Source organism: Panulirus ornatus, chromosome 73 (assembly GCF_036320965.1).
Source record: "Panulirus ornatus isolate Po-2019 chromosome 73, ASM3632096v1, whole genome shotgun sequence".
Taxonomy (NCBI): Eukaryota; Metazoa; Arthropoda; class Malacostraca; order Decapoda; family Palinuridae; genus Panulirus; species Panulirus ornatus.
The window spans coordinates 6019904-6039295 of record NC_092296.1 but is presented as its reverse complement, the minus strand read 5'-3'; the positions used below and the strand labels follow the sequence as shown (position 1 = coordinate 6039295).

General features: G+C 47.3%; 2 protein-coding genes across 4 annotated transcripts; one reads left to right on the top strand and one right to left on the bottom strand.

Moving 5' to 3' along the window:
* The first annotated feature begins 2097 nt into the window (after positions 1 to 2097).
* LOC139748171 (beta-alanyl-bioamine nonribosomal peptide synthetase ebony-like) lies at positions 2098 to 14124 on the top strand. Of its 2 annotated transcripts, none has more exons than XM_071660928.1 (9): positions 2098 to 2285; positions 6781 to 8812; positions 9409 to 9706; positions 10105 to 10326; positions 10666 to 10935; positions 11293 to 11511; positions 12044 to 12205; positions 12763 to 12867; positions 13595 to 14124. In XM_071660928.1, the coding sequence occupies exons 2-9, from the start codon at positions 6792 to 6794 to the stop codon at positions 13727 to 13729; spliced, it is 3432 nt and encodes a 1143-aa protein (XP_071517029.1). In that variant the 5' UTR covers positions 2098 to 2285; positions 6781 to 6791; the 3' UTR covers positions 13730 to 14124. The 2 variants fall into 2 exon arrangements, with proteins under 2 accessions (XP_071517029.1, XP_071517030.1); XM_071660929.1 differs by having other exon boundaries at positions 2098 to 2290.
* Positions 14125 to 15804: 1680 nt separating this feature from the next.
* On the bottom strand, positions 15805 to 18714 carry LOC139748172 (venom protein 302-like). 2 transcript variants are annotated; one of them, XM_071660931.1, is made up of 4 exons: positions 18565 to 18714; positions 17727 to 17841; positions 17167 to 17293; positions 15805 to 16115 (listed from the first exon to the last, which is right to left on the bottom strand). In XM_071660931.1, the coding sequence occupies exons 1-4, from the start codon at positions 18615 to 18617 to the stop codon at positions 15979 to 15981; spliced, it is 432 nt and encodes a 143-aa protein (XP_071517032.1). In that variant the 5' UTR covers positions 18618 to 18714; the 3' UTR covers positions 15805 to 15978. The 2 variants fall into 2 exon arrangements, with proteins under 2 accessions (XP_071517032.1, XP_071517033.1); XM_071660932.1 differs by having other exon boundaries at positions 17727 to 17894; positions 18565 to 18634.
* Positions 18715 to 19392: the final 678 nt, after the last annotated feature.

The window sequence follows — 19392 nt, the reverse complement described above, 5'->3', positions numbered from 1 at the left end:
CGACATGAACTGTGTACTTCATGAAGAGTTGTGGTTGCTCTCTTCACCCTTGATTTCAACTGGTTCCAGTGTGCTCTGGAAGCGCAAGGGTTGTGTAGAGTACCGCTCACACATATTAGTCTTGTCAGTGACGGTAGTACGCGTATGGTAATGAGGACAAAAGACCATACGATATAAACCGTCCAAGCGGACTTTCGCTATGAGAAGCAGAATCAGGGTATGTGTTGCGCAGGGTTTCAAGCGCACGGTTAAGTCATTTTTAACCGCCTTGTCATGGGGAGGTTTAGGGGGGAAAGAGGAGGGGGGGGGGGAGATGGGGAGAGTAAACAACCCTCCATCGCCAGTGCTACCCCCCTCCCCCTCCCTCCCATTCCCCCTTTCCACATCTCCCGGGTGAAGTAAACAAAACGTGGCAGGCTGGGGCCTGAGGGTTCGACGCCTCTCTCTCTCTCTCTCTCTCTCTCTCTCTCTCTCTCTCTCTCTCTCTCTCTCTCTCTCTCTCTCTCTCTCTCTCTCTCTCTCTCTCTCTCGGTATCTTGTAGGATCCACAATACTTACACATCAAAGTAGCTTAATAAATCATAATAAAACTGTCGCTAAAGACTGCACACTCAGAGAATTTAGCAAAAAAGATAATAATAATGACTAAGGATCGATTCAACTTAAAACGAAACTTCTGCATATTAGGATTCAGAATACAGGGACACAGCGGGAAAAACGGGAAAGTCGGAAGTTGGAGGAAAGATAACGGAGTCATCATTATTGTCTTCCGTGGGATTAAAGCAGGTGCGGTTAAGGTATTAAGTCGTATCTTAAGGTATTAAGTCGTGTATGTTAGCATACTGATGATGCTACTACGACTTGGATGTTAATAAATAATAGAAATGATAGTTACATACATTTGAAACCCACTCTAAAGGAACTCAATAATGTATTTGAGATTCATGGAGATTTGTTATGTTTCGGGTTCATTACCCGGGACCGCTGGGCAACAGGCGGGAGCGCTACCGCTAGGCTTTGATCGCACCTAATCGGGAAATGACTATTCGAATACTGTTTATGTTATATATACTATAATATATATATATATATATATATATATATATATATATATATATATATATATATATATATATATATATATATATATATACATCATAAAACATAAAACATACCGCGAGACTTAATGTATAAGTGAAAATGAAATATTCCCTCCTTGTTTGAGGAAAAGGCCGCTTACGATCGAAGTGAAGTTCCACGGAAAAAAGAAAAAAAAATCCGTATATCCGGATATAGAGGTGTAGGCGATGGACAGCCATTTCATGCTCTGTCGCTCACTGTTAAGGGCGAGCGATGGCTGGGACGGAGAGGGGAGGAGGAGGGCCAGGAGCAGAATAGTTCTCATTGTACCTCAAGTGTTGAAAATGTTTAGTGGTCTTTGAAAATATATATAGAGCAGCGTCTTGCTTAATGTTCCCACGCTGTAATTAATGTTGGACGGACGTTTCAGGAGCTGAATACTTTGTACCCGACCAGAAGAAAAAAACGGGGGGGCAGAAAATGTCGATTTTCTTTATTGATTTGTGCGTGTGTATTGGTTCCTTTGGTTGGTATGGGATGGAGGTTGGAGGAGGGGCGTCCATAGGGCAAAGTGTGTTTGTACAAGAGTCATAAAGATTACCGTAGGGGATGGGCCTCATATATATTTTCTTTTGGATTTTGCTCTCATATTTATGGTGTGAGGTAATGAAGCGAGGTTACCACAGCTTCCAGGTCGTATGAATGAATAGAATGTTAACATCAATGAAATGTCGCATTTCAGTTCACTGGTTAATTTTTGGATTTCATTTTGGGCTTTCTTATATTTCCTTGTTATATCTCAGGAGTAGATAACTTCCTGCTTCTTGTGATTGATCAAAAGGAGTTTTATCCCCGCACTTCCCGTGCGCTGAAGGTAATCAGCGAAATATCTTTTTAAGGGAACTGCTACGCGAAGGTTGGAGCCAGCGGCAATCGCTGGCAACTTCCGTAGCCACCCAACCCGCCCCCCCAGCCGCAGTATATAACACCGTCTCGCTACTGTTGGCTGTTAGTTTCAATCGCCAGAGCGTTAAGGAAGCGGGTCTCGATAATCGTTACGTTGAGTAGGTCTAGTGTGACGCTTTGATAAGTCATGACTGAACTAAGAATAGGACTGAAGGATCCGTGAGTCCGACCTTGCGAGAAGGATGTGATCTAAGTCATCGCCACCATATAGTTCCCGCTCCCGTGCTCCCACGGTCAAGGTAAGGTGAATATCACGAATAATTATGGTTTAATCAACAGCTATTAACGAGATCTTACGAATATTGTAGTGGCGGTGAACTCTGTAACTTTCACCGGACGTGAGACTGATGGTAAACTTTACAACCTGTGAAATGATTTTCTTCATTTCACTCGTTCCTCATTCAGTTGAAAGGGCGTATTAACCCTAGTTATTAATGCACAATTAATCTGCATCCAGACTTCCGTAGAACTGTAGTCAAAGTCTACTATTCTTTGGATAACTTGGTTATTCTTTAGTTTCCCAGCAAATGGTATGAGGCATGTTAGACTTGGCTGCCATCCTGCACATTTCCCTTATAACACCATATCACATCAACTTAGATTCATCCTACCACAGGAGGATCAAAGACATATCCTTATCGCAATCCCTAATTGATTTGTTTGTGCTCAGTGTTTACCGTACTGTGAGGTGTTCTCATACATTCTCACCGGGAAAAAGAGGTTAGACTGTTTCGATAGACATACAAGCATTGCAAGTTTATGATGCCATACATCTTACTGTAAAGAAATGAGCAACATAAAACCTCTGTTTATTTATTTTAGCTGACTCGTCGTATGGATCATGATATTCTAGCGGTGGTGAAAGTTTCGGGATATTAAAATAACGCTGTGTGTATTAATGTTTGTGAATATTTCCTTTCATCGTGACTGCCACGCGAAACTGCGCCTGAAATTCGCACTGCCTCTAATCAAAGCCTGTGCCAATTCAAACGGGGGAACAGTTTCAAAACTCTTTTGTTTGTGTGATATGGACAACGCCACGCAGTGGCGGACAAAGAAAAAAAATTAAGTTTAATCATCTTTGTAGCATGGAACTGTATAGTTCGAGGAATGGCTGCTGTCTGTGCGATTTCCACTTAAGTTTAAGGTATACAGCTCATGGCACTTTCATTAGTCGTATCTTTTTAACGAAACATCACCGCCAAGGAATGGCAGTGTACCGAGGCACAAAATGTCTTTAGTAGAAAATTAAGGTTGTGAAATGGCTACGCACTTCTGATAGCAATAGGGTAGTGTGAGAGTGCTTGGCTGTGGCAAGCTCAGGGTGTGTGAGCCATCTAGGTCATGAACCGTGTGGACTGTAAGATTTTGAGCAGTGATAGATGTAGGATATAAGGTAAGTGCTTCATTATGGTATGAAGAGGCCATATCAGGATCGAAGCTAGGCTATAAAATGGCTAGATATGGGGGGCGTTTGCTAAAGAGGCACTTTGTAGATAGATAGATAGATAGACCACCGTTTTGTTATTACTCACTTGTTCGGCTCACTTTGACGCTAAAGTCCATTGGCTGTGGGTTTCTTAATGGTTTTATATATATATATATATATATATATATATATATATATATATATATATATATATATATATATATATATATATATATACTTAAAGCTGCATCTTGTGTCCGTTTGTATGTATGATTTTGATTTTGTAATACTATCGATAATAATGATAATGGTGATAGTATTGATAAACATTGATAATGGTTGGAACGGGACTTTCATGAGGAAAAATGTAACATTTAATTTGCACTTTTCATTGTCGAAGAATCGACAGAAAACTTAAATGAAACATTATGTTACATTCTCTTTTTTTTTTTTGTTTTCTTATTTCTACTGTGATAATGTCAGACTGGCATTTTGAGAGTTTAGATGGAAATTATATATATATATATATATATATATATATATATATATATATATATATATATATATATATATATATATATATATATATATATATATATATATATAATTTTCAATTATGATAAATCGACCTTTTTTCTGGGCTCCAGGCTGCGTCCAGTTGGAGGGGCAAAAAATGGACTCTTTTGAATGTGTTCTCCCTCCAGTAGATTGTAATCTTCGTCTGATTTCAGTGAATTTAAGGCACGCTTCTGTTAGGTAAATTTCCTATTGGTCAGGAAGAAGTTTTAACAAATCCTTTTGTGTGAAAATGTGGAAACTTTTTAAGACTCGTTTTCCAGTTGGCTTGCCAGTGTGACAACAAAATGAAATAGAAAATAAATCTTAGAAAATGAGTCTGTCGCTCTGTTTTTTTTTTTTTTTTTGTTTCCTCCAGTAACGATATTCGAGATGTTTGAAACTGCATAATAGTTAAGGCCTCTGAGGGAGAATGGGAACCTCCTGTTGTAAGACCTAAATCCATTGGTTTCCGTGTAGTTCATGCTAAAATTCGATGACAGTGGCAGGAGTGAATAAGGTAGTGATTTTATTGACATGATTACAGCCCGCGATTATTAGTAGTAGCACTATTATTGACGCTAGCACTAGCACTGTTATTAATCCTACTGCTATTACTACTATTGATGATAATGATAATCAGATCAATAATGATTATACAGTTATTGTGAAACCGATTGAGTTAGTAGTGCATATGTTATTAGCGCTATTGACGCGGGAGATTAGAATAAATCCGCTCATAGGTTTCTAGTATCTGATTGTGAGTGTGGATATCTGTAAGTGAGATGCTAGCTTGGGGGAGGGGGGGAAGGATGGCATCCGGGTACAGGCAGGGAATTATCGACCCGGCCTCACCACCTGACGTCACACTCCGATCAACAGGTTAGAAAGAGGCGGACGCTGACAGGTTACAGGTACAGGGGATGACGGGAGGGGACCTCCTGCCTCCTTCTACGGGTACCAGTGTTGGCCAAAGTACCTCCAGCCACGCTGAACAGGTGACAGTGAGTGGCTCGGGGACGTCCTACCTCGCGTCCGTCTACAGTGTCCCTGTAGAGAGGTAGGGTCTGGCCAGCGCATATGTATGGGCAACAGGGTGCGAGGGAAGCCCCAAGGCCCAGAGAATCGTCCAGTGATGCTACCCTTCGTGCATTGAGCACGACGGTACGATCTTTACATGTCGTACAGCCGTTCTCAAGAGGGTCGTCTCGTCGTGTTTATAACTCACCGTCGTGCTCAAAGGTCGTACCGTCGTGCCCAAGGATCAACTCTTAGTATGTACATATAAGGTGAACAACACAGCGCTCTCAGTGACGGTTTGCGTTGCCTGTTTCAACAGTGTTTAGTGTTGAGTGCGTCAACCGTAATGTTTGACCCACTGACGCTCTGTTTTGCGTAGGTAGCACCGTCCGCGTCGCCTTGACATTGTCTGGAGAAAATATCGAATTATATCGTAAGTGGGGCTGCTGAAGTTGCACCTGCCACTCGGGTTCTAACTTCATTAATTGGTTTAATTATGGAACTGTCACAAACAGCCTGAAAAGGATCCAGTAGCCCATTCCTGTTTTGATTCCTTTGTTGGCTGAATTGCCTCCCGTATTGATCCAGTTCGCTGTTATGGTCTTCAAGGAAGGAGATTGATAATTAAGGTTCAGCGGCTGTTGCCTCCGAAGAGGGGAAGGATTGAACCACCTCTACAACGGGGCCTTGAGCCGGGGTGCGACCATGTCATCATCCGCTCTCGAATACTGAGTGGAAATGTCCATAATGTGACTACTTCTGATGCACTCATCTTGAATATTGTTCAGTAACACCTCCTAGTATGAACTAAGATGATAGATATGATTAATCATGATGAAACAGCTTCATCAGATGTTTACATATGAGTTAGAAGCAGCCATAAATGGACAGGAGGAAGGTATGTCCTTTTACGTTGCACGAATGTGGCATAGAAAGCTGTGATGTCGCTTGGTGTTGGTTAGATTGTCCGAGGTCTTGGGATTGGAAAATAAAAGACAAAAAAACCAGGAAAATAATCCCCAAGATACGATGTAACGTGTGTCTCCGCTCCTTTAGGTACAAGGCCGCTTAGGAAAGATTATATGTATATATATATATATATATATATATATATATATATATATATATATATATATATATATATATATATATATGTATTTAAAGTTTTTTTAGCAATATATATGGCATGCGTAGAATATTTGATCATGTGTTTATCCATACTGTAGTTTTCTGCGAGTATTTTGAAAATTTCTTTAGTTACCGGTGGAAAAAGTAGAGAGTACTTAGTTTTTTGTGGTAAGAAATCAATCACCAAGTTTTCTTTGATGTCATCAGGATGGACACTTGTAGACTGAAGACTTGCCTCATAATATTTATGTAAGGTATCAACATTTCCTCTTAAAAAGCCAAAGAAACCTTGAAAGGAATTTTTTCGTCTGTTGTAAAAAGCTTTTTTTTTTCAACCGTATTTCACTCAACATATTAATGCAGTTTATTTATTCGTGGTAATCATTATGAATTTAATCTTGCCATATTTTAACCTAGTAAAACGTGGCTGACTTAATGATTGTTATGATAATTATTATTGTTGTTTAGAGTGTACATGGTCTTAATTCACCAAAGGGAATTCAGGATAGAGGTAGTGATGAACTGATGTATTGTTATTATTGGTTAGTTGGTGTGAAGATGGTGATGGCACAGAGTTACAATATATGTTTATTTGTCAACAGGAGGGAGGGTGATGGCCCTGCTGGTCGGTGGCGTGCGGCCATGCCCTCCGGGCCACGTCTCCACCTACCACGTCTTCCACAGCCTGGCCACCAGCCCTGACACCCGCCACAAGGTGGCCCTCCACTCTGATAACACGACTATCACGTACGGCCAGCTCCAGGAGATGGTGGACTCCCTCCACCACTGGTTGTGGAGGCACGTGCAGGATATTGTGGTGAGGTGTGGCAGGCAGGAGGTTGGTGCAGGGGACCTGACGACGGTTGGCCTGTGTTTGCACAGGAGTCCCAAACTGGTGGCCCTGATCCTGGCCATATGGAAGCTAGGGTGGGCCTACGTGCCCCTGGACCCCACTGTGCCAGCCCTAAGGACCTTGTACGTACTCAGGGACGCGGAGCCGGCGTGCGTGGTCACGGACGCTCACACTAACATCAAGATCCGGCAGCTGGAGTGTGACACTGCTCTGAGTCCGGTCACGGAGCAGGTCCCACACCCAACACATCCGCCCAGCCCCCGCTACTGCCTTGCTAATCGCGTCCTCGATATTGGTGACTGGGTCGATAATTCGTCCACAACAGCAGAAGGCGACGAAGAAGAGAAGTGTTCGTCTGTAGGTGGAGGTAGAGGAGGCGAGGTAGCGTGTGTCCTGTACACCTCAGGCAGTACAGGCAACCCTAAGGGAGTTCAGCTTACCATGAAGAATCTCATGAATCGTCTACACTGGCAGTGGGAGGAGCTGCCGTACAAACGGCAAGAGGTGTGCCTCATGTCGAAGTCGCTGACGTTCGTGGACTCTTTGACGGAGGTGATGGGTCCTCTGCTGGCGGGGGTGCCCGTGGTGGTGGTGCGGGAAGCTGCCATCAACCCCGAGCTGGTGATCCAGTACGTGAGGCAACACCGCGTGACCCGCCTGGTCCTGGTGCCCTCCCTCCTCAAGCTCTTGCTCCTCTACCTCAACACCACCAAGGAGTCCATCCGCGTCCTCCACCACTACATCCACGTGTGGATCACCAGCGGCGAGATCCTCCCGGGCTGGCTCATCAACGACTTCTTCGCCATGTTCCCCGGCAGCAAGTTCATCAACCTCTACGGGTCGACGGAGGTCACCGGCGACGTCTCTTACTTCCCCATCGAAGAGGTCAACTGGCGGGCGGGGGTCAAGGTGCCCATCGGCACACCCGTGGCCAACACGGCCCTGCTAGTGGCCCGGACCGAGGGTGATGCCCTCTGCCTGGCGGGGGAGGACCAACCTGGGGAGATCCTCGTCTTGAGTAAGAACGTTTGTGTCGGGTACTTGGCCGGCAGGCTCTCGAGGGGCGACCACACCTCCTTCATCCCCCTCTCCTCCGTGGTCGTGAGGGATGACGGGACCAGGCACCTCCTGTACGACTATATTGATAAGATCTACCAAGATGACCACCACACACTTCAGGGGGAAGATGACGACGAGAGAGAGACTCTGTCCAAAGGTAGCCAGACAGATGACCTGCAGAACGGTAACTACAGCGCGGCACAGCACGAGAGGCTGACGCAGAAGGCGCCAGCGATGTCCGTCCGGGAACCTAGCGTGGAGGGCGGGGCGTGCAGCGTGCCGCCCTCAGTGTGTCGGGCCTCCCCGGGAAGCGCTTCCAAATCCACCACAACGGACGACATCAACCGACGACCCGCGCCCACGCCAACGGCAGTCGTCAGGATCTCCACGCCCCCAGCAGTCCCCCCCAGAACGTCGACGCCTCCAGCAGTCCCTCCAAGAGCCACACCTCCGAAGGTTCCTCCTAGAAGTGTGGATCCCGCGGCAGGCCAAACTAAGGCGACGGACGCATCAGGGAGCTGCTCTGGGAGGACCCCAGTTGCAGCCTCCGCACCGCCGCAGGTGGCGGGGTGGCGGGACAAGGTGCTGCTGTACCGGACGGGGGACCTGGGCAGGGTGGTTGGTGGCCAGCTGGTGTTCGAGGGACGTCGAGACGCCCAGGTGAAGGTGCAGGGCGTCCGTGTTCACCTCGCCGAAGTGGAGGACGCTGTACACCGCAGTGGGTAAGACAAGCGGCCAGCGTCTTGTGTTCTGTAGCAGCTGACGCGTTGCTGGTCTCGTCCACCATGGGTCGCTTCTCCACACTGCCCTCCCTCGCATCTTGTCCCCGCCCTCACGTCTGGCGTCTCCCTCACCCCACATCTAACCACCTGACTCATGTCTTCATGTATCCCTGTACAAGACCTCATCCCTCTCCCATGCTTTATGTTCCCAACACCCGTACATACATTCCTTATCACTCCCCGTCTTATATGTATCCTTTCTGTCTTATTATACATCCATTGTGACGATCTTGTGTTGCGTGTGTCGATCCTGTAATGTGTGTGTGTGTTGCTTACCTCAACACCCAGTATGCTGTACCAGCTTCCCGCGCCCCTCCCTACGCTGGAGACAAATAATTGGATGTTGCTGAAGACTGTGTGCGTGTGTGTGTGTGTGTGATAGCATGTTAGTACAGACTGGGAGGGAGTTTTACACTCGTGTAGCCCCATGCCCGACGTCCACACCCAGTCGCTAGTCACTCCCCTCACACACTCGCTTCCCTCCTCTTCTCCCCGCCTTTTGTACTTCTCCCCAACACTTTCCCCTCTCCCCACAGGTATGTAGACACCCACTGTGTGGTTGCGGCCAAAGAGCAGGACTCGGAGGATGACGACCAGGTCTTGGTGGCCTTCGTCGTGCTGAAGAAGGAGTTCGAGGACCGCGACACGCCCATCACGGAAGACCTGGGGCGCTGCCTGAGGACCTACCTGCCGCAGGCGGTGGTGCCCCGCCTGGTGGTGGTAGACGCCCTCCCGCTCCTGCCCAGCGGCAAGGTGGACCGACAGAGCCTTCTGAAGCTCTACCGCCGAAGGATGTCTCACCGCTGCTCCAGGGACAACATACTTATACTTAGGGTAGTAAAGTTCCTGCCTTCCTTCCTCTCACGTTCTGGAAAGTGTCCGGAACCTCGGAAAGTGACTTGGGTCTTCACGATCCAGATCCAGATCCAGGCCGTCTGGGGTCTGGACGTCCAGTGAATGGTTGCTCGCTGTCCTTTACCTTCGGTTAAGGACGTAAACAAAGACAAGAGACACCAGTTTAAGAAAATGCATCGTGTTCATTAGTTCTCACGCCAAAATAATCATGTCCTGACTTTAGAGCCTAAAATGCAATACACACAACACATTAGAAGATTTTAATACACTTGTCTATTCAAAGATGATGCTTATCTAGATTATCCTGGTTGTCCATTCAGCAAAACTCCCCATTTTCTGTCGTGCATTGTGAGTAACCACGTACCGTTCTCCTGCAGAAGGAGGAGCCCATAGAGTCGCGGGTGTTGCGGATCATCTGCGGCGCCCTGGGGGTGAGCCGCTCCCACGATGTCCTCCAGCGCAACTTCTTCGCCCTGGGCGGCACCAGCATCTCCTCCGTCAGCGTGGTGGTCCGCCTGCGGGAGCTGGGCTTAGACGTTACCCTCGACACCTTCCTCAAGGCCGCCACCATCGGCGACGTCGTCAACGATATTCTCAAGGTAACGCACTCCACGTTAAGCCTTGATTAACGATATTCTCAAGGTAACGCACTCCACGTTAAGCCCTGATTAACGATATTCTCAAGGTAACGCACTCCACGTTAAGCCCTGATTAACGATATTCTCAAGGTAACGCACTCCACGTTAAGCCCTGATTAACGATATCCTCAAGGTAAACTGAGATCGTCCAAGTCGTGCTCAAGGTAATTAACCAGATGTTACCTGTTACCAACTTGAAGTTCGTCGATGCTTTTCTCAAGGTCGACCTCAAAAGGCCTTCAACCTTCATTGTAGGAAGAGGTTGGGTGTGTTTATGATTGACTTGTCCTTGTTCCTCAGGCCAAGACCATGGCGGAGGTGATGAACCTTTTCTGTTCGCCGTCACCCACCGCCCCCAGCAGCGCCCCAGCCCGCAGTCCCACGGCCAGCAAGGGCGAAGAGGAGGGAGGAGGCTCCGAGGAGGAGGAGGAGGTACCCGTGTCGGAGCTGGGGATCCCGGCCCTCCACCCGGACATCCCCATGTGCCCAGGCCTCCTGCAGCAGGAAGGCACGAGGGGCAAGACTAAGGGCATCAGGCTGGCCAACCTACACACCCTCCCCGTCTCCCAGGTGAGACACCCACCCATCCAGGTCCTCTTACCCTCTGCCACGTCAGGATTCCTTCCCCCTTGTCCCCAAGTGTCGCCTCTGGTGGCATTGCTCCCCCCCGTGATGTTGGCCCTCCCAACAGATGGTGACCCCCCCTTCTGTTGGTGTTGACCCACCCCAGGTGATGGTGACCCACCCCTGCTGGTGTTGACCCACCCCAGGTGGTGTTGACCCACCCCTGCTGGTGTTGACCCCACCCCAGGTGGTGGTGACCCACCCCTGCTGGTGTTGACCCACCCCTGCTAGTGTTGACCCACCCTAAGTGATGGTGACCCACCCCTGCTACGCCGTGCGTGTTGACGTGCATCGGTGTTTCAGGGTGTGGACAAACACACGGTGATCGAGATGGTGGCCGAGAGCTTCACCACCAAGAACCCGCTGGACGTGACCATGAAGGTGCCCAGGTCGGCCCATCGGAGCCTCCTGAACGCCCTGTGGCCTCGTCTGGTGCAGGACGACTTAAGCTTCGTGGTGAAGGACCCCCAGCGGGGCATCCTAGGCGCTGTCATCAACACAGACTTCTTCAACGAGCCGCAGGTGAGGCACTGAAGGATTACTAACCATGTCAACCACCTCATTACCCCTGGACGTTTAGCTGCACGTCGAGTAGATCCTCTGAGACGATGATTACTTGCCTATGACGTAAGACGTATACAGACTGTGTGTGTGTGTGTGTGTGTGTGTGTGTGTGTGTGGGACCACGACCGTCGCATCCTCGTGAACTTTGGCTGCTGAAGAAGACGCTGCTATGATCCTGCACATGATAAGTTGTACATATACTACAGGCATGACCCACTGAACACGACATTACATGACCCTTGGGTATGATGAAATGCTCTTTGATTTAACCCTTAAGGTTAAGGTTAAATGTCAGGTCTTCGTACCCTAAGGTCGCACCATCGTGCTTAAGACTGACATCACGGACGTCAAAGTGGTTCACTGTTGAAAGAGAATGTAATTGCAGAATTGACCCCTTCATATTGCCTCCTCCAGTTACATACACCCCTCCGTCCATCTCTCCTCTTACATATTAATGTTCATTAATTTTCTTCCCCGCTGGTGGGTGCAGGTTAGAGTTCCAGCCACCATGGAAGAGATTGCAGCCCTCCACCACCCCCTGGAGGAGGAGGTTCGACACCAGCTCCGTCAGGAGAGCACCAGCAGCAGGGATCGGGGCGCCCGTTGGGTTCACAACCTGTTCCTCGCCACTAACACCTGCCTCACGCCACAGGTAATGACGGACAACAGCTGGTGCCTCGCTCCAGCAGGCTTGGCTACACGCACGTCAGTAGGTTATAGAACATGCTAATATCTAGCGGGACACACTAGTATAGAGCGAAAGGTACTAACGTATAGTGGGGAACACTAGTAGTGAATATGTAGTTAGCAGTACGTAGGGGGTAACAGTAGTGAGTTGTTTAGTCTAGTGTTGTGAGGGAGACATCATGTAGCGTTCGAGATGACGAGGCTAGTGATAACCCAGAGACTAGGTGGGGGACCTTGTCTCCTCCAGCGTCCGAGGCAGGAAAGGAAGTCGTGGCAAGAGAGAAACTTGTGTCTTGTCGTCCCTTGGTTGAAGGAAATGTTGATCATTGCAGAAGGAGGGAGTTATGTGACCATCCTTGCAGCAGGCCCTACAGTTGTTCTAACTTTACCTTGACCCGACGACAAACATAACCAGACGTTTATGTCTTTATTTTGAGTGGTGATGACGTCGTATTGGTTGAGGCAGAGGCCTGTGATGACCCTTAGAACATCCTTGATCCTACTCTGCCTCGCCTCCTGCAGGACAACGTGCGTCTGGCGCTGCATCTGGAGAAAGAGCTTCTGAGAATGGCTCAGACGAGGTTCTATCATGGGGTCTTCACCGTCAACTCCAACCCACTTAACCAGGTGAGCTGTGGGTTGCGGTAGAGAACGTGTGTGGTGAACTGTGATTGTGTTGTGAGCAGTGCTGGTGAAGTGGTCCCTGATTATTTTCAGGGTTGATATACGATTCTGAGGTGCTTGTGTGATGATGAGGTTATTGACCCGCTGAAGAGGCAGCCTTTAGGTGTATGGATGAATGTGTTGCACTGTAGGGTTTGCTGATGGCTGGGTTCTTGGTGAGTATGGGAATAGGGCTGCAGGTACGTGTGGGAAGGCTGGTGTACAGTGGGAACAGGGATGTAGGTATATGAGAGTGTAGGTTTGTTAAGCAGCAAGGAGGATAAATGTTCATGGAAAACATGGATGTAGTTTAGTGTTGGGTATCGGAATGTAGGATGTATGTGTGGAAACAGGCGAGATCGTGTGACGTGTACAGAGGTGTGGGTGTGGCGGACTGGAATGTAGTTGTATGAGGAGTGGAGTGCGTGAAGATGGAGAGATATGGACATACCTCTGGCCACTCCTATGACCTAGCTTGGTTTCCCATGCCCTCCTGATATCATCTTAGATTTCTTTATTCATCTTTGTATTTTCTTTGTCGTTATATTTTTCGTTCGTCAGGTTATTTTCCTCTTAGATTTTCCTCCCTCCTCATCCGATGATCGTATGGCAACCATCATTACCTCTCACTGTTGTCCAGGAGAGCGCCTTTCCTGGCGCGTGTTTGTCTAACGTCCCGTGTCACCTGCAGCTGCTGTGTGAAAACTACCTGGGCTACCAGAGGCGAGGCGCCGTGCGGGTCTCGTCCTTCATACACGAGGGTCGCCAGCCCTTCGTCAGCCTGCCGCACGACCTCTTGCTCGTGGCCATAACAAAGACCATCTGAACGCCATGACCCTCCTGCTCCACCACCTCATGATCGTGGCCGAGCCAACACCTCCGTCTGATGCTGCAGGACGTAGCCCTCTCCATTGCTCCTCCTCGTAGCCATGGCTGAAGACGCCCTCAGCGCACGCCCTCCTGTCTTCGTCCACTTCCTTTGTGACTGGCTCGACTGCATTCATCCCACGCTGAAGAAGCGGTGTCACTTCAGGACCTCCCTCGTCATACATATCCTCTTGCGCTGCCTCACCCTGGTTCACTCGTGTGTGTACTGTGTCATGCTACAGCTCTCTCAAGAGCTCAGGGTCATACATCCTCCCTCGAGTTGTGGTGTGTGTGTGTGTGTGTGTGTGTGTGTGCAGCGTATCTCAGCTGAACCAAACCCGATATATTTCCCCCTGCTGTTGTAACACGTCTGATGTTCCGTGGTTCGCTTGGTCATAATTCTGCTTTAGAAAGTGTACTTGTTCGTGTTTCTGGCTGTGGTGTTCACTTGTTCATGATTCTCACTTCCAAACGTGTTAGTAAACACACCATACTTGACTTTACTTTTCCCTGACGTAATGATAACATAACGTTGTTTAGCGAAGTTGGAGTGGCTTCCATTTCATGTGTGTAGCTAACGTCACTGTGATGATGGCCTTTTTGAACCTTATGAAATAGTCATTTAAATGGCTTCTGCAGTGTTCACATTCGTAGTAATACTGTTGTTCATTTAGTCGTACTGGAATTGATGATGTGTGGGCCCAACAGCAAATCAAGACTTAAGAACTTAGCATCAGCAACAGATTGGAAAGCATAATTTAGCTTGTTCGTCGAAGAATCTCTCCCCCTCTCTCCTCCCTGGTAGCAGTGTGAAAGTATGGGACTATATTTTGGTTCTGGAAGCAACACTGGAAGTGTGATGTATTCTGAAGAGCCTTACTAGAGGTACCTGCTTCCCTGGTCAGTCAGAACCGTATTATGATTTTAGGAGGAGTCATTAAATCCTGGACTTTTACAAGTCATACCAGAGATATACATTTTGGTTCCAGTAGCCACCACATATGCTTGAGGAACAACTCCTGGAAATGTGGAATTTAGTTTTATTGGTTTGGTTTCTGGCGGCAGAGCTGGAATTATGGTGTGAGTAGATTGGCCTTGTTTCAATAGCCTTAGAATTATGATGTGTTTGCGTCATGATGTAAGAGCTCTGGTTTGTATCCAGTTGTCTGCCACCATAACACTCCTCTGACCAATGTACTGAACTAATTCCACAGTTTTAACCATATTGTTTGAGATGTTACTGATTTATTAAAGTCTCGGGACTGCAGTATGGCTCCCGAGTTCTGGAAATCATGTACCTTTGATGGAGATCGAGAACAGCTTTCTTTTTCTATGGTTTGTGAAGATGTGTTTATTCCCAGGTGGTCTAAAGTTGGTGCGATGCTGTTGAGTTCTGCAGACCTGGTTCATGGAAGCCATGAGACAGTGTGTCAGGTAAGCTGTGCTGTATCGTCGCCTGATTCCAGAACTATTTTTATACCTCAGCAGTTTTGGAATGTGGAAAATGTCATGTTTTTTATCGTGCGTACCTGCTGATCTGTGCTGTACGATTTGAGCTTCAGGTCCTGAAATTACTGGATTGATTTGTAATATGTCAAACCGAAATTACATAGAAACAAATTTGTATCAGAGTTTATGGTTGACATTAGAATTTATGGTCTCAGATGTGAATGTTATGAATATATATAAAAAAAATGTATTTATGGACCCCCCCCCCTATTGTTTAGAAAATGTGATACCAAAGTTATATGAATTTGTTACAGAAGATATATTGTGATAGTAATGTTCGGGACAATAAATTTGCTTAAGAATAGAAGTTCACTTCCCATTTGAAATCTATATGAAGTAGTAGTGTGGTGTATAGTATGGGTAAGGATGAGAAAATGACCCACGTCTTTAGTAATGTATTTCAACCCTGAAGACCTGTTTACTGTTTTCTGTGAACATATAGGAAGGCATCAATAGGTCGTGTGTACTTTAGGAATGATCGTGATGTCCTTTGGTTTATTCTGGTGGAAAATGATTTACCACATGGCTTTTCTCTCTTAAAATATCTCTTTATTTCTTCGACTCTTATTACTAAATGTTAGAAGGGATATTTTTTTTTCCTTTTTTTGGAAAGATATGGGCATCAAAATAATGTTGCTGCTTCTGTCATGTGGCGCCGTGTCTCAAGCGCTACCCGTAGTCTTCCATGATATGTTCCCTTTACTTCTTGAGGGTCTCCAGCTCATGCAGAAGACGAAGCCGACGTCGCTGGCGGACCTCGTCTATGCCAGTCTTTCCCGCGTGAGAGAAGAGGTCCAGGATGGAGCGTCGCCTCTTCTCCACACACTGGCCGGGCTCTGACCGTAGATAGGGGGGGAAAGTTCAGACAACAGAACATGTAGAGTGTATGAAGATTGTAGCTTTAGTGGGGAGTTTGTAGGTAGGTAGCCATAGTGGGGAGATCGTAGAGGTAGATGAGCCGCAGTGGGGAGGTTGAAGGTAGATAGTAGTCAGATGGTAAAGGTAAATATGTGATGAAACAGTATTGATATTATGCATGAGCTGTAGACTGTAGTGGGAATATGAATTTACAGTTATTCTGGGAAAGGAAATAATATACACCGAGTTCCTCGTACGAAACTTACGGCTATAAGGTCATAAAATTTATGTCTTTATTTTCATGTTCATTTTTTTGACATATTCTAATTGGATGTGATGAGTAATGAGGTTTTCATGTTTGGGTGGACACTGAGGTGAGACTGCATGGGGAAGACTTGGTCATGAGGAAACGATATAGTGTTTGTATGAATGATATTCCCCAGGGATGACACAGGAAAAGAAATTCTTAGAATAATCTAAGAAACGGGTGTGTGTGTGTGTGGGGATGTGCATACAAATGTTGACCTGATGAAGTACTGGTGCCATTTCTGTTCACAGTTGGCACAAGTCCTTGGTTGGTACATTGAACATAGGGAACCAAATGGACGTTAGAAAGCCACATTGATGATGGGGTATTAACTGCAGTGTCGTGTTACATGGTTAGCAATATAAACCACCTGAGGAAAGGTTAGATGTCTAGAGACCGACCTTGTAACGAATGGGGTAAGTGAGCGCGTTTGATAGCTGGGGATGCAAGAGATGGTCTCAGGGAAGGACTCTTAGACTGTAAATGAATTTGTGATAAAGATGAACGAGCATATGAGTAACATATACATTCCCTCGTAATAGTGTGATGTGGGGAGACATGATAATTACGCTTGGTAACCACTCACATCTGCTGTATAGTAAAGGTCAGGCGTTAACCAGTATGTTAAGAGTGTGAACTGAGAGAGAGACTTAGTATGGTCTACAGAGAAATCTTCGTACAGTCATACAAAGTTAACGTACAGGCGAGGATGTCTCACTCACCTGTAAGATAGTAGAGATAACACTCGGAGTCGTCAGCGTCCTGGGAACAGGGGTCTTGATGGCACTCGAATCCCACTCCACAGTCGCCGTAGATACCCCAGGGACCCCCGCAAGTCTCCCCCAGCGTCTGGGGAAGGTGAGGGGTAGCGAAATGTGGCTCAGAGGGACTTGGTGTCGTGGAATGGCCTACATGTGTTAAGATTTCTCAAGAAAATAATATTGTAAGAGTTTAAAATGTTCTTGCACAGACGTACCGTCACGTAGACTCACCCCAGCACAGACGTACCGGCACGTAGACTCACCCCAGCACAGACGTGCCGTCACGTAGACTCACCCCAGCACAGACGTACCGTCAGGTAAACTCACCCCAGCAAAGACGTACCGTCAGGTAGACTTACCCGAGCACATACGGTACCGTCAGGTAGACTCACCCCAGCACAGACGTGCCGTCAGGTAGACTCACCCCAGCACAGACGGTACCGTCAGGTAGACTCACCCCAGCACAGACGTACCGTCAGGTAGACCCACCCCAGCACAGACGTACCGTCAGGTAGACTCACCCCAGCACAGACGGTACAACAGTCACACAGGTCCTTGGTGGTTCCGGCAGGGCAAGCATCTGGGTCCATCTCGGTACACTTGGCGTTCCCACAGTCACAGGAGATGCCCTGACTCCTGCCAGGGTGGTGATAGGGAGCTAGTGATGGGTAACGAGAGACGTGACCATGCTGACGAAGGGGTCAGCGTTGAAGGAGAGACTCAAGATTAAAGAGGGTGACATATACAAAGGTTTTATCTAATCGGTTATTATGATTGTTTCGTTTGGTTCGGTAGGAGAGTTGTAAGCCTGATGCTGACCACTGCCAAGGTTAGGAGTTTAGTTTACTGACCCTACACAAACCCTTGTGGGGTTCTCTTGGCCCGAGGGAAGGGAGGAGACTTTGGCTTGAACATTTGTCATACAATATTGTATATATACTCTGGGTCGACTCAACCAACACAGCTGCATACATCAAAATACTTGTCCGAGGTACATGACAAGGATAAACATCCACTTGTAAAAGATATGGGGAAGACTATATCATTGGATTAATAGTGTTTAGATCTAATTTGACCAACAACACAAATTTGAAACTACCAAGATTTTAGTTGAGCTTTTGAGAGCACAACATCAAACACGTAGAGCAAACTGGGCAGGCGAGGAGGAGAGCATGTGTTTATGTATCATGGAAAGTGAAGGGATAAGTGGCTTACTGGAATAATCCTCGTATTCACAAGTATTTGATTACATCGGCCTATACTTCTCTCTACACCAAAAGATCAGTCGAATTACGTGTTGTTACCGTCGTTTTTCGTGAACGGAACTGCGTGACACACAACAGAAGCAGAGTAGTTTACCCAGAAGCTGCCAAGAAGAAGACGACCGCCGTCAACAGCGGGTGTTGCACCATGTTGTCTTGCTCACCTCAACCCTCACACTGAGGCACAGATTGGCCTCGGACCCCAGCCACACACACACACACACACACACACACCAGGCGACGACGTCATTTGAGGCATTTCGTCATCGCTCCGTCGGTCATCAGTAAATACGTTTATTTTTAGCATTACTATTATCATTTTCTCAACGTAATTAGGCAACGAATCTTGTTTCCAATCCTCTTCGTGATGGCGACACAGCCGATCGTCTTCTGTTATCGTAAAGGAACCGACGAACGACTAGAGGATCGAGGTGTTGAGTCAGGCAACGTCATGACCCTTGATGATAGCTAGGTCGACGCCGCCCACCGGGGGAGCTATAGGCTTCCGGTCCCGGCTATCTCCGTGAGTACCCTAGCACCGCTGACGTGACCTCACGGTCACTACCCTCGGCCTACCAGCAGTAGCTTTAAGCCCACACTGCCAACACCATCACTACCGCAGCCAACAGTATTAAGGTTTAATCCTGGACACCACCATACATCCGAGTCATAGACTCCTAACAGTTTTAGTATAGATATATTTTATACAGTGTCGCCGTTTCCTGCATGAGGAAAGTAGCGCCAGGAGCAGACGAAGAATGGCTGCATCCGCTCACATCCATTCTCGCTGTCATGTGTCATACACCGAAGCCACAGCTCCCTATCCACAACCCACATACCTTTCCATGGTTTACCCCGGACGCTTAACATGCCCTGGTTAAGTCCACTGACCACGTCGACCCTCGTGTACAACTTTGTTCCAGTT

Bases quoted from the DNA above. Each gene is read 5' to 3' on its own strand.
- LOC139748171 (XM_071660928.1), top strand. From the start codon at position 6,792: ATGGCCCTGCTGGTCGGTGGCGTGCGGCCATGCCCTCCGGGCCACGTC. The intron at 8,813-9,408 runs GTAAGACAAGCG...CTCTCCCCACAG, and splicing joins GACGCTGTACACCGCAGTGG to GTATGTAGACACCCACTGTG. The intron at 9,707-10,104 runs GTAGTAAAGTTC...GTTCTCCTGCAG, and splicing joins ACAACATACTTATACTTAGG to AAGGAGGAGCCCATAGAGTC.
- LOC139748172 (XM_071660931.1), bottom strand. From the start codon at position 18,617: ATGGTGCAACACCCGCTGTTGACGGCGGTCGTCTTCTTCTTGGCAGCT. The intron at 17,842-18,564 runs GTAAACTACTCT...CCACCCTGGCAG, and splicing joins TTCTTCTTGGCAGCTTCTGG to GAGTCAGGGCATCTCCTGTG. The intron at 17,294-17,726 runs GTGAGTCTACCT...CACCTTCCCCAG, and splicing joins GTTGTACCGTCTGTGCTGGG to ACGCTGGGGGAGACTTGCGG.